The sequence below is a fragment of the Pantherophis guttatus genome, chromosome 2 (assembly GCF_059756535.1).
Source record: "Pantherophis guttatus breed Tessera chromosome 2, ASM5975653v1, whole genome shotgun sequence".
Classification (NCBI taxonomy): domain Eukaryota; kingdom Metazoa; phylum Chordata; class Lepidosauria; order Squamata; family Colubridae; genus Pantherophis; species Pantherophis guttatus.
This window is the reverse complement of record NC_142064.1, coordinates 10,494,939-10,508,476: the sequence shown is the minus strand read 5'-3', so window position 1 is coordinate 10,508,476 and position 13,538 is coordinate 10,494,939. Positions and strand designations below refer to the sequence as shown.

General features: G+C 44.3%; 1 protein-coding gene across 1 annotated transcript in view; it reads left to right on the top strand.

Annotated features, from left to right (window-relative positions):
* LOXHD1 (lipoxygenase homology PLAT domains 1) overlaps positions 1-13,538 on the top strand; it is a 257,303-nt gene that overhangs the window by 43,816 nt on the left and 199,949 nt on the right. Inside the window, exons 6-9 of the mRNA XM_087885022.1 lie at positions 4,224-4,322; positions 5,682-5,830; positions 9,091-9,214; positions 12,582-12,832. Of these exons, the coding sequence (XP_087741148.1) occupies positions 4,224-4,322; positions 5,682-5,830; positions 9,091-9,214; positions 12,582-12,832 (623 nt within the window). The remainder of the gene's footprint in view (positions 1-4,223; positions 4,323-5,681; positions 5,831-9,090; positions 9,215-12,581; positions 12,833-13,538) is intronic.

The following is a 13,538-nucleotide window of genomic DNA, read 5'->3' as shown; positions in this document are numbered from 1 at the left end:
CATCAGGGATGCGAGAGCCAGTTTGGTCTAGTGGTTAAGGCACCGGGCTAGAAAGCAGGAGACTATGGGTTCAAGTCCCATCTTGGCCATGAAAACCAGCTGGGTGACTTTGGACCAATCACCAGGAGACTGGGTTCTAGTCCCGCCTTAGCCATGAAAACCAGCTGAGTAACTTTGGACCAATCACCGGAAGATTGTGGGTTCTAATCCCACCTTAGCCATGAAAACCAGCTGAGTGACTTTGGACCAATCACCAGAAGATTGTGGGTTCTAGTCCCGCCTTAGCCATGAAAACCAGCTGAGTAACTTTGGACCAATCACCAGAAGATTGTGGGTTCTAGTATCACCTTAGCCATTAAAACCAGCTGGGTGTCTTTGGACCAATCACCAGAAAATTGTGGGTTCTAATCCCACCTTAGTCATGAAAACCAGCTGAATGACTTTGGACCAATCACCAGAAGATTGTGGGTTCTAGTCCCGCCTTAGCCATGAAAACCAGCTGGGTGTCTTTGGACCAATCACCAGAAGATTGTGGGTTCTAGTCCCACCTTAGCCATGAAAACCAGCTGAATGACTTTGGACCAATCACCAGAAGATTGTGGGTTCTAGTCCCACCTTAGCCATGAAAACCAGCTGAGTGACTTTGGACCAATCACCAGAAGATTGTGGATTCTAGTCCCGCCTTAGCCATTAAAACCAGCTGGGTGTCTTTGGACCAATCACCAGAAGATTGTGGGTTCTAGTCCCACCTTAGCCATAAAAGCCAGCTGGGTGACTTTGGGCCAGTAACACTCTCTCAATCCAATTGACTTTACAGGGTTGTTGTTATGGGGAAAATAAGAGGAGGAAGGTATGTTGGATATGTTTGTTACCCTGAGTTATTTGTAAACATAATAAACAGACTAGGGAGACATGATAGCAGTCTTCTGATATCTCAGGGGCTGCCACAAAGAAAAGGGAGTCAAACTATTCTCCAAAGCACCTGAAGGCAGGACAAGAAACAATGGATGGAAACTAACCGAGGAGAGAAACAACCTAGAACTAAGGAGAAACTTCCTGACAGAACAATTAATCAGTGGAACAACTTGCCTTCAAAAGTTGTGAGTGCTCCAACACTGGAAGTTTTAAAGAAGATATTGGATAACCATTTGTCTGAAATGGTATAGCAGTGATGGTGAAACAGTCAGGAAACAACAGACAGGCGTGGAAACATTGCGTGCGCACCTGTCGGGGCCACGCTCTGGAAAAGCTGAACTTCCAGGTTCTAGCGTGCATGCGCACCTTACAATCAGCTGGCCGGTGTGCAAGTGCAGGCCAATTTTCGGCACTGCCACGCATGCGAAGGGATTGCGCTCCGGAAAAGCCAAACTTCCGTATTCTAGCGCACAAGTGCACCCGACGATCAGCCGGTTGGCGTGCATCCACCAGCTGGTTTTCGGCACTGCTGCACGCGCGAAGGACAGCGGATCATCGCACGCGCATGCATGCCAGAAACCCGGAAGAAAAACAGGCAAGGCCGCGCGTGCCAGGCAACATGGTTTCGCGTGCCACTTTGGGCACACATGCCATAGGTTCTCCATCATGGTGGTATAGGTTTCCTCCTTGAACAGGGAATTGAACTAGAAGGCCTCCAAAGTCCCTTCCACCTCTGTTATTCTGTTAGTTAGTTTGTTTTATGTTTTATGTTTTATTACATTTATATACCGCCCTACTCCCAAAGGACTCAGGGTGGTGAACAGGCACAGAATAAAATACATAAAAACAAAAATTAGAAACATAATTAAAACCAAATTAAATAATTTAGCCCAAGACAATTTAAAAATCCCAATAATTTAAAACAAATTAAAATTCCAATTTAAAAATTTAAAAGAAAGGGGAGAAAATTAGGCCAGGCCGGCTTGCTGGAATAGGAGGGTCTTAAGAGCACGGTGGAAAGTGCGCAGTAATTCAAGCCTGTGTGAAATTAACGTCACTTAAAAAAAAAAAAAAGAAAGCAAATTTTAGAAAGGAAGATTATATAACAAAGGCCAACAGAGTGGCTAATATATTCAGCTGCAAATTATGTTCCTAATATTGGTGAGATGGCAACTGGGGTGTCGTGATGCGGGCACGGTGTGTTTTTTCAACACAACTGCAGCTTGCAGTGACTCTTTCGACCTTCCCAACCGGGGGGGGGGGGTTTACTCCATCCTTAATTCCCATTAGTTATATACCCCAAATGTATTCAAAAATTTCATTTTGCCTTTCTTTTTATCTCTGCCTTCCTTTCAGGTTTTGGATTGCATCAACTCCTTTCTTTCTTTCTTTCTTTTAATATGAAAGAGACTAGAAAGCTGTGGGTTTTTTGGGTTCTCTAAATTCTGCACCAGATGTTCAGTTTTAGAACAAAAGCTAATTTATAAGTAGCCATCGAATTTTTATCTGACCAGTAGAGGGAGCTGGACAACTACTTTAGAGCAGGGGTCTCCAACCTTGGCAATTTTAAGACTTGTGGACTTCAACTCCCAGAATTCTTCAACTCCCAGCAAAGCTGGCTGAGGAATTCTGGGAGTTGAAGTCCACAAGTCTTAAAATTGCATTGGAGACCCCTGCTTTAGAGCACTAGTTCAAAGGTTTGTTATAAACCAATGCAATATGTCTGTGGAGATTCTCAGTCATCCAGCTCATAGTTGGGGAGAAGGGCGGTATATAAGTTGAATTAATAAATAAATAAAAATAAATGCTTGTCCCAAAGGTGCTTTTTTCAGGAGGCAAACTGGACTTTTGTGTTTTTTTTCTTTGAAGACGTTTCGCTTCTCATCCAAGAAGCTTCTTCCGCTTTTGACAGGATAGTGGGGAAGGGAAGGATTTATACTCCTTGCAGACAGCTGGTCATTTGCATCAGAGGTGGGTTTCAGCAGGTTCCGACCAGTTCTGGAGAACTGGTAGCGGAAATTTTGAGTAGTTCGGAGAACCGGTAGTAAAAATTCTGACTGGTCCCGCCCCCATCTATTCTCTGCCTCCCAAGTCCCAGCTGATCGGGAGGAAATGGGGATTTTGCAGTAACCTTCCCCTGGAGTGGGGTGGGAATGGAGATTTTGCAGTATCAATGGTGGGATTCAGCCGGTTCGCTCCACTTTGGGAGAACCGGTTGTTAACTTTCTGAGCAGTTTGGTGAATTGGTTGTTGGAAGAAATCATTAGGGCAGAGTTGTTAAATTATTTGAATCCCACCACTGTGCAGTATTCTTCCTGTGCCATGTCCACCAAGCCATACCCACAGAACCGGTGGTAAAATTTTTGGAAACCCACTACTGATTTGCATCCTTTTAGAAGGTCCTTGAAGCACTTGGAAGTTTATCTGTGTTCCCAGGGCCACCTAAGTTAGTGCTTCTGGTTCCTGTAGTCTGCAATTTTTTGCCTCTGGAAATCCATTCCTACTCCCACACCATTCAAAGCGAAATATTTCAAAGAAAAAAAAACAACAACCAAGAAAACCTAGTAGCCTTTTGGGAAAAACACCTTTGGGACAGGAATGGATATTATAATTTTTTGCTGGGTCACCTCCCTGGAGCATCAGCGCAACCAATCTAGCTGTGTCCTAAGGATGTTGCAATTCCCCAAAAAAAGAATGATTATTTTTCCATGAGATGGTGGATTCACAGCTTACATGTAAATTCAAATGCAAACACATGTTTGTGGTACATGAGCTACACGAGGATCCAGTTTGTGGGGGCAATAAGCTGACTTTGTATAAATATACAAAAGTATGAAGGCTATTGCTTAACGCATTGTAAGCCGCCCTGAGTCTCCGGAGAAGGGCGGCATATAAATCAAATTAAAAAAAAAAAGAGCCATGGTGGCGCAGTGGTTAGAGTGCAGTACTGCAGGCTCCTTCTGCTGACTGCCGGCTGCCTGCAATTTGGCAGATCGAATCCCACCAGTCTCAAGGCTGACTCAGCCTTCCATCCTTCCGAGGTGGGTAAAATGAGGACCCAGATTGTTGGGGGCAATAGGCTGATTCTATAAGCTGCTTAGAGAGGGCTGTAAAAGCACTGTGAAGCGGTATATAAGTCTAAGTGCTATTATTTTATTATTTATTTATTTTATTAGATTTATATGCCGCCCTATCTCCAACGGACTCATAGCTATTGCTATTACTACTTCCGGCTTGCTTGATCATTCCACAGGCATCTACCTGGTTCGGTTTTAATTAATTGTATAATGTGTTTTTTTCCCTTGCAGTTAACAAATATGTGGTCCGAGTGTTTACAGGTGATGTCAATGGCAGTGGAACAGATGCTGATGTTTTCATTAACATTTTTGGGCAGAACGGAGATACAGGTAACATCCCCTAATGTACACATTACTTACAGTAGTGGCCAAAATTGTGGAAACCTTTTGGGAAAAGTGTATTTTCTAAAACTAGCTAATAACACCACTTCTTTTTGGAGTAGTACCATAAAATGATATATCAATGGAAAGATAATTTAACCAAGGATGTAACGCAATAACTTAATTTAACCAAGAATGTAATGCACGGGCCTGGTGGCTCAGCAGACTGATAGCATTGTGATTAACACTAGCTGTCTGCAATTACTGCGAGTTCAATTCTCACCAGGCTCAAGGTTGACTCAGCCTTCTATCCTTTCTAAGGTAGGTAAATTGAGGACCCAGTTTGTGGGGCCAATAAACTGACTTTGTATAAAAATACAAAAGTATGAAGGCTATTGCTTAACGCATTGTATGCCTCCCTGTGTCTCCAGAGAAGGGCAGCATATAAATCAATTTTTTTAAAAAAACTTATATGAAGGATTTGCTATTAGAATAGCAGTTACACTATAAAGAAGAAAAATGAAACACGTAGAAAAAAATGAGATATACAAAAATTATCACCATAGAAAAAACGAGATATACAAAAATTATCACCATGTCAGTTAATACTTAGTTGGGTGATCTTTAGCATGAATTACGAGCTTACAACGTCTTCCCATGGAGTAAACCAAGTCTTTTAGTTCTGCAGGTGTTATCATGTGAAACCAAGATTGAATGATGGCTTCTATTAACTGGGTTTTATTGCTGGATCGCTTCTGACTAACAATAGTCAGTCTTTAGTCGGCTCCATAGATTTTCAATTGGATTAAGGTCTAGGCTATTCCCAGGCCATTCCAGCAGTGGAATAGGATTATCTTGAAACTCCAAAAAAAGGTGGTGTTATTAGCCATCAAATCTCAAAAATACACTTTTCCCAAAAGGTTTCCACAATTTTGACCACTACTTTATGTAGACTAATGTCCTCCCTCCATGAGGAAAATGGGTGGTTCTTAAATACGATAAATAAAATAAATACTTCCTTTCAGAGCGTCTATCAAATCACAGTTCCCAGGATTAAGACTTACGCCATTGTGACAAAGTTGTGTTGCTTCTTGGGCTATGTTCAAGATCCTCAACTCCTGGACCAAAACTGAAATTTAACAGTGATTTCACTGTGCAATTAGTTATCTAGAGAATTGATGGGTTCCCGTTCAATGGGTATGTTTGAACCACGATGATGAGACAATGGTTTGGGGTAGGGGTGGGTTCTACTTACCTTTACTACTGGTTTGCAACGGGATCTCTCTCTCCTCTCTCTCTCTCTCCTCTCTCTCTCTCCTCTCTCGCTCGCTCCATATTTGTTTATCTTTGATTATATCTGTTGCCTAGGAGAGCGCAGGTTGGACAATGACAAGGACAATTTTGAGAGAGGGTCAGAAGACAAGTTCACCCTTGATGCTCCCAATCTGGGCAGGCTCAGGAAAATCACCATTGGGCATAACAACAAGGGAAGCTCAGCCGGATGGTTCCTTGATAAGGTTTGCTATAAGTTATTAATTCATTACTTAGGCCAAAGAGATCTTAATTAGGTTTGCCTTAACCCTGTATCTGAATGCAAGGACAAAGGGGAAGATTCTTCCTTCTCTATAAGCCTCTGTGCCCTGCCTGAGGATCAGAGGTGAAATCCAGCAGGTTCTGACTGGTTCTGGAGAACCGGTAGTGGAAATTTTGAGCCATTCGGAGAACCGGCAAATGCCACCTCTGGCTGGCCCGAGAGTGGGGAAGGAATGGGGATTTTGCAGTATTCTTCCCCTGGAGTGGGGAGAGAATGGAGATTTTGCAGTATTCTTCTCCTGCCATACCCACCAAGCCACGTCCACCAAGCCACACCCACAGAACCGGGAGTAAAAAAATTTGGATTTCACAACTGCTGAGGACTAACTTCTGAAAGTATAAGCTGAAGGTATATATCTGAAGTATAGGGAATCAGAATAGAGCTGGAAGCAGGGGTTATGTTAATTGTTATGTTAATTTTATTTATATACCGCCCTTCTCCCGAAGGACTCGGGGCGGTGTACAGCCAATTTAAAAACATAAATATACAGACATCATCATTAAAAAGTAATTAAAATCAATTGAACAGTTTCGGCCAAAATTTAAAACCCCAAGTTAAAACTCCAATTTAAAAACCACTTAAATAGACAGCCCCGCCTGTTGGAACAGTAGAGTTTTGAGGGCACAGCGAAAAACCCGGAGATCAGAGATTGTACGTATTTTCGGGAGCAGTTCGTTCCAAAGGGCAGGAGCTCCCACTGAGAAGGCTTTCCTCCTGATTGTTGCCAGCCGGCATAACGGCCGGCAACAACGGCACCCTGAGGAGTCCCTCTCTGTGGGAGTGAACTGATTGGTGGGAGGCTGTTGGTGGCAGAAGGCGGTCCCATAAATACCCTGGTCCTATGCCATGGAGCGCTTTAAAGGTGGTAACCAACACCTTGAATTGCACCCGGAAAACCACTGGGAGCCAGTGCAGCTCGCGCAGGAGGGGTATTACATGGGCGCAACGAGTTGCACCCATAACCACCCGCGCGGCTGCATTCTGGACCAGTTGGAGCCTCCGAGTGCTCTTCAGGGGGAGCCCCATGTAGGGGGGGGTTTCTACTTAACTTTACTACCGGTTCGCAGTGGGGTTGCGAGCGTGCGCTCACTTCGCTCACTTCGCATGCCCAGATCGCTTCTGATGACGTCAGGGTTAGTGGGTGGAGCCTCCCGCCCGTTTTACTACCGGTTCTATAGAACCGGTGCAAGCTGGGGGGCAACCCACCAGTGGCTGGAATTGACCTTGGAGGTCTTCTAGTCCAGCCCCCTGCTCAAGCAGGAGAACCTACACCATTTCCAACAAGTGTCTGTCCAGTCTCTTCTTAAAAACTTAAGTGATGGAACACCCACCATCTCTGGAGGCAAGATGTTTCAGAGGTGGTATTCAGCAGGTTCTGACCAGTTCGGGAGAATCAGTAGCGGAAATTTTGAGTAGTTTTCCATGGACCAAGCGGGGTGGGGGGGGTGGAGGAGCATGCAACCTAGATTCCATACAGGCTCAGTTTTGCTTGCCCACCTCTCACCTCCAGCTGTGCCGTTCCTTAAGCAGCCAACTGAGAAACTGCTTATTTTGGGGAGGTGGGATTGGTAAGCAATTTTTGCCGGTGAGATGGATGCAAAAATTAAGACATCTGTTTGGATTCTTTAAAAAAAAAAAAAACTATTACGCAAGATCTCTGACCTCCGAGTTTTCCGCTGTGCTCTTAAGACCCTGCTCTTCCGACAGGCAGGGCAAAGCTTCATAATTGAGTTTTAAATTCAGAGTTCTTAAATTTTTGGGTTTTTTTAGTTAATTGGCCTTAAATGTAATACTTTTAATCATTTTTAAAAAAATTTTTTTTGATTTATATGCTACCCTTCTCCGGAGACTCAGGGCGGCTTACAATGTGCTAAGCAATAAATATACAAAAGGATGAAGGCTATTGCTTAGCACATTGTAAGCCGCCCTGAGTCTCCGGAGAAGGGTAGCATATAAATCAAAAAATTTTTTTAAAAAAATGATTAAAAGTCTTTGCTGACTTTGTCTAAGCTGACTTTGCCCCCACAAATGGGTCCTCAATTTACCTACCTTAGAAAGGATGGAAGGCTGAGTCAACCTTGAGCCTGGCGAGATTCGAACCTGCAGTAATTGCAGGCAGCTGGTCTTAATAACAGGGTGCTTTAGACCATTAGCTCTTCGCCTTGGTAGTACAGTATTTTTAAATTTAAATTGTGATATTTGTATTGTGTTTTACCTGGCTGTACACCGCCCCGAGTCATTCGGGAGAGGGGCGGTATAGAAATAAAATTATCCTTATCCTTATCCTTATCCTATTGTCAACACAATAAAACACTGTGGATGGGGTTGTGAAGCAGATTAACAGAGTTGGAAGGGACCTGACAGCTAGAGCAATTAATCAGTGGAACAGCTTTTCTCCAGAAGTTGTGGGTGCTTCAATACTGGAGGATTTTAAGCAGAGATTGAACAGCCATTTACCTAAAATGGTATAAGGCCTCCTGCTTGAGCAGGGGGTTGGACTAGATCAAGGGTCTTCAAAGGTGGCAATTAAGACTTGTGGACATGTTGGCTGGGGAATTCTGGGAGTTGAAGTCCACAAGTCTTAAAGTTGCCAAGTTTGGGGACCTCTGGCCTAGAAAACTTCCAAGGTCCCTTCCCACTCTGTTGCAGTGGTGGGTTCCTCCCGGTTCGGTCCGGTTCGGCCGAGCCGGTAGCGGTAACGATATGATGTCACCGAACCGGTTCTCCCCCCCCACTCCCCCACATTATTCTTACCTTTTATTTGGTCCCACCCCCAATCTATTGCTGCCTCCTGAGTCCCAGCTGATGACTAGAGGGAAAAAAACTGTTTAAACTCTTGCCGCGGGGCTTCAAAGGGCCGTCCTACAGCTGATCAGTGTTAAAAGCAAACAAATTAGTTGGGTCGTAAGTGCGAGGACCTTCCAGAAATGACTCTGACCAGCTAGCCATGCCCACCTAGTCACATGACCTCCAAGCCACACCCACAAAATAAGCCACGCCCACAGAACCGATAGTAAAAAAATTTAGAACCCACCCCTGCTCTGTTGCTATGTTAAGAAAGACGATGTTCTCAACGAATACCTGTGGGTAAAAATCTGCTGAGTGAGTTGCAAAAATCGGTCGAAAGGCAGGTGGTTCTACGCTTTCTCACGTCACTGATGAGACGTTCTGCTCTGATCGTAGGTTATCATTGAAGACATTGGCAACAAGTCAGTGTATGAGTTCCCAAGCTGCCGTTGGTTTGCATTGGATGAAGATGATGGCAAAATCCAGCGCGACATTCTTGTGGGAGGAACAGAGGCAACCGGTAAATGTGTTTTTGAGCGGAAAGTGATGAATACGAGACAGCCGAGGATGAACTGGTGTTGAAAGGCTCAAGGCATAGAGGGAGAGTAGAGTAGAGTAGAGTAGAGTAGAGTAGAGTAGAGTAGAACAGAACAGAACAGAACAGAACAGAACAGAACAGAATAAAATAGAAAATATGGAATGGAATGGAATGGAATGGAATAGAATAGAATAGAATAGAATAGAATAGAATAGAATAGAATAGAATAGAATAGAATAGAATAGAATAGAATAGAATAGAATAGAATAGAATATGAATGGAACGGAACGGAACGGAACGGAACAGAACAAAATAAAATAGAAAATATGTAATGTACTGTACTGTACTGTACTGTACTGTACTGTACTGGAATAGAATAGAATAGAATAGAATAGAATAGAATAGAATAGAATAGAATAGAATAGAATATGAACGGAACGGAACGGAGCAGAGCAGAGCAGAGCAGAGCAGAGCAGGAGCAGAGCAGAGCAGAGCAGAACAAAACAGAACAGAACAGAACAGAACAGAACAGAACAGAACAGAACAGAACAGAATATTCTTTATTGGCCCAGTGTGATTGGACACACAAGAAATTTGTCTCCAGTGCAGAAGCTTTCAGTGTACTGTCAGGGTTCCAAATAACACCTCCAACAAAAGAAGATTCCGAGGCTAGAAGTTCCTCAAAGTTCCATTTTATTAGAGATGTCCTATTGGCATATCTGGGAAAACCCGAATCTGAAAGCTTTCAGGTTTTCCCCACCCAAAAGAAAGTCCAAGTCCCTTCCCCCTGCACCCACATGTTCATCACCTGGTCCAGTCAATACACCATCTCAAGTGGAGATGCTTTCCAGTCACACCACTCCAGGTGCTGGCCGAATGTCCTTGACTCTCAGAGAAAGGAATGTTATTATGGCTAGATAGCTCTCCAACTCCATGCAATCTCCCCCACCCAGTTTCCCACAGCACCAAAAGTGGCAGCCCTGAAGATCCAAAGAACAAGATGGCCCCCAGGACTGACGCGTACATATACAGTCAAACAACAAAGCGATAATCATAGATGCCAATAGGAGAGATGAGAAGGACAATAGTAATACAGCCCTACTGCATCTTGAGAATGGAGAAGTGTAGAAGCCCAGCAATGCTGCCCCTTATCCCAGTTCTGCTGTATCGCCTGATGTGCTTGCTGGTTTGAAACATTGCAGGTTGCAAAGCTGTGGCGTATTTCTCTGTAGTCTTAAGGAAGCGAGGGGATGCTCTACCACTCAGAATGGAGATTTATGTGAGATGGCAGGTGGACTGAGATTAGCCGTCTGAAGACGTCTCCGTGGTCATGTAGCCGGCATGACTCAACGCCAAAGGTACATGGAACGCTGTTACCTTCCCACCAAAGGTGGTCCCTACTTGCATTTTTTACGTGCTTTCGAACTGCTAGATTGGCAGAAGCTGGGACAAGTAACGGGGAGCTCACCCCGTTACACGGCACTAGGGATTCAAACCGCTGAACTGCCGACCTTTCGATCGACAAGCTTAGCATCTTAGCCACTAAGCCACTGTGTCCCTACAGAATGTTATTAGGACTCTCGTAAAAGAAAAACAGGTGAGAAAAAGGAAACGGTGGAACCCTTGTAGAGGATCCTTCTTGATCTCTTCTTTTGAGGTTTAAGTAAACCAGACGAATCCACAGAGGTTCCCAACTTGCTGGAGAAATAATTGCACGGAGAGAGCCGGGACATTCATATTTTACCGTTTGGCCAGCTCTTCGTCCTTTCCACCCCGTTGAGAATTGCACAGAGATTTTCTTCCCCTTTGAAGGAAACTTCAAAAGCCAATTCTCTTCCCTCCAATTAAAAGAAGAGCAATAGACAAGAGAGGGCAAAAAGAAAAGAAAAAGAAAAACACTGCAGGAAACAAGTGCGGAGGCTTTGTTTTGCTTTGTTGGCTTAATGTCTTGTGTTTACCAAGTTGGGCCATTATATCTTGCAAGTCAGACGCCAAAGAATGAGCGTAGGCTCTCTTGCCCAATCCAAGTTGCAAAATCAGGAGTCGTCTTTCGTAAAAGCATCCCTGGACTTCTCCGGGGAACTCTGAACCAAACCACGCCAAGGCGCTTAATGAGCTACCCAGAATCCCCTGCTCCCCGGGGAAAGGAAACAAAGGAGAATGCAGAACTCTGAAGCATCTGGGCAAACAGCAGGCATGCTGGGAAGCTGATCATGAGCCAAGGTTTCTGCCAGCCGATTCCTCCGTTGGCGTAGCTGCCCTTTTGAAGAGGCTCAATTATTTATCTCAGCCATTATTTGACAGGGGAAAAAAAAAAAATTTCCCGGTCACTTTGTGCAATAGAATTTTGGCTTGGAACCAGAGGTTTTCTTCAGTCTGTGACTTTGTAGAAGTTCTCTCGCTACTGCAGATCCCAATACAGGTAGTCCTCGACTTACGATGAGCAATGGAGCCCAACATTTCCATTCCTAAGGTGGATAGTTGTTAAGCGAGTTTTGTTTTGTTTTGTTTGTTTGTTTATGAAATTTATTAGCCGCCCGTCTTAGCACAAGGCAACTCTGATTCGTAGGATTTGCCCAATCTTACGGCTTTTCCTGCCGTTCAGTTGTTAAGTGAATCACTGCAGTTGTTAAGTCAACCATGGTCATTAAACCAATCTGGCTTTCCCCCTTGACTTTGCGAATCGTCATTGTTAATTTAAACATATCTGCCCATCTCCATTTAGCCTCTTTCTCTGATAAAAATTCTCATTGATATTTCTGTTCAGCCTCTGCGCCTTTGCAGAATATTGAAAGATATTTAGACTATCAGGGTTCAAAGATATTCACTGACATTTTTCAATGGAATGGGATGGGAGGGGAGGGGAGGGGATGGAATAGAATAGAATAGGGTGGGGAATAGTTCCCCCAAGGTAGCTGTACCTTGAATACGACGGAAATAGTAATTACCATTAGTAATAGAGGTGGTACTCAGCTGGTTCGGCCCGGTTCACGTGAACTGGTAGCGCCCACGATCAGTTGGCCCCGCCCACCTGCCCCGCTCTATCCTGTCCTTTATTTCCTGCTTTGTAGCTCATCTCAATCGTGTGGAACAGCTGATTCCCCTCCTGCTATTCTACTTACCGTTGCTGACTGGGACGATAAGCCGCTGAACTTCTAAATGCACCATTTTCAGCACTGCGCGCAAGCGCCTTAGGTGCACATGCGCATGAAGCGCGCACTCACTGAACCAGTTGTAAACCAGCAGCATCCCACCACTGATTAGTAATAAGCCCATTATTAGTAAGGTTGTTGTGGTAACTGCATTTTGCATTCTGCTTCTCTAACTCCCCTCCCCTCCCTCTACTCAGGTATCGTTTACAACGTGGCAGTGGTCACAGGTGACGTCAGAGGGGCAGGAACCAACTCCAAAATTCATATTGTCCTGCATGGCTCCAAAGGGCTGAAAAACAGCGGGAAGATTTTTCTGGAAGGAGGGAAGTTTGAACGGAGCAGGACCGACCTTTTCAATATCGAAATTGCGGCTCTCCTTAGCCCCTTAAGTCGCATCTCCATCGGGCACGATAACGCTGGCATCAGCTGCGGCTGGTATTGCGAGAAGGTAAGGACGTGTCCAGTGGCGGAATTCAAATTTTTTTATTACCGGTTCTATGGGTGTGGCTTGGTGGGCGTGGCAGGGGAAGGATACTGCAAAATCCCCATTCCCTCCCCGCTCCTGGGGGAAGGATATTGCAAAATCCCCATTCCCTCCCCACTCCTGCGAGAAGGATATTGCAAAATCCCCATTCCCTCCCCACTCCGGGGGGGAAGGATATTGCAAAATCTCCATTCCCACTCCACTCTGTGGCCAGCCAGAGATGGTATTTGCCTGTTCTCCGAACTACTCAAAATTTCTACTACCGATTCTCCAGAGCCTGTCAGAACCTGCTGAATAGCACCTCTGGACATGTCCTAAAATGCTGTTGAACAGCTGTTCAAGCTTTTTTTTAATCCCATTGTCAACCTCTTCAGGGTGACCCAAGATAGTTTATATTGATATATATATTTATATAAGAGTAAAGCTCTGATTTCAATTATGAAATCAGATTTAACATTGGACGCTATCTAACAAAATGAAATTCTATGGTGAAAAAAGTAAGGTTCTACATTTAGGCAAGAAAAACAAAATGCACAGGTACAGTATATATGGCACGTTGCTCAATAGTAGTAATTGTGAGAGGGATCTTGGAGTCCTAGTAAATATGAGCCAGCCGTGTGCTGCAGCTGCCAAAAAAGCCAACACAGTTCTAGGCTGCATTAACAGAGGG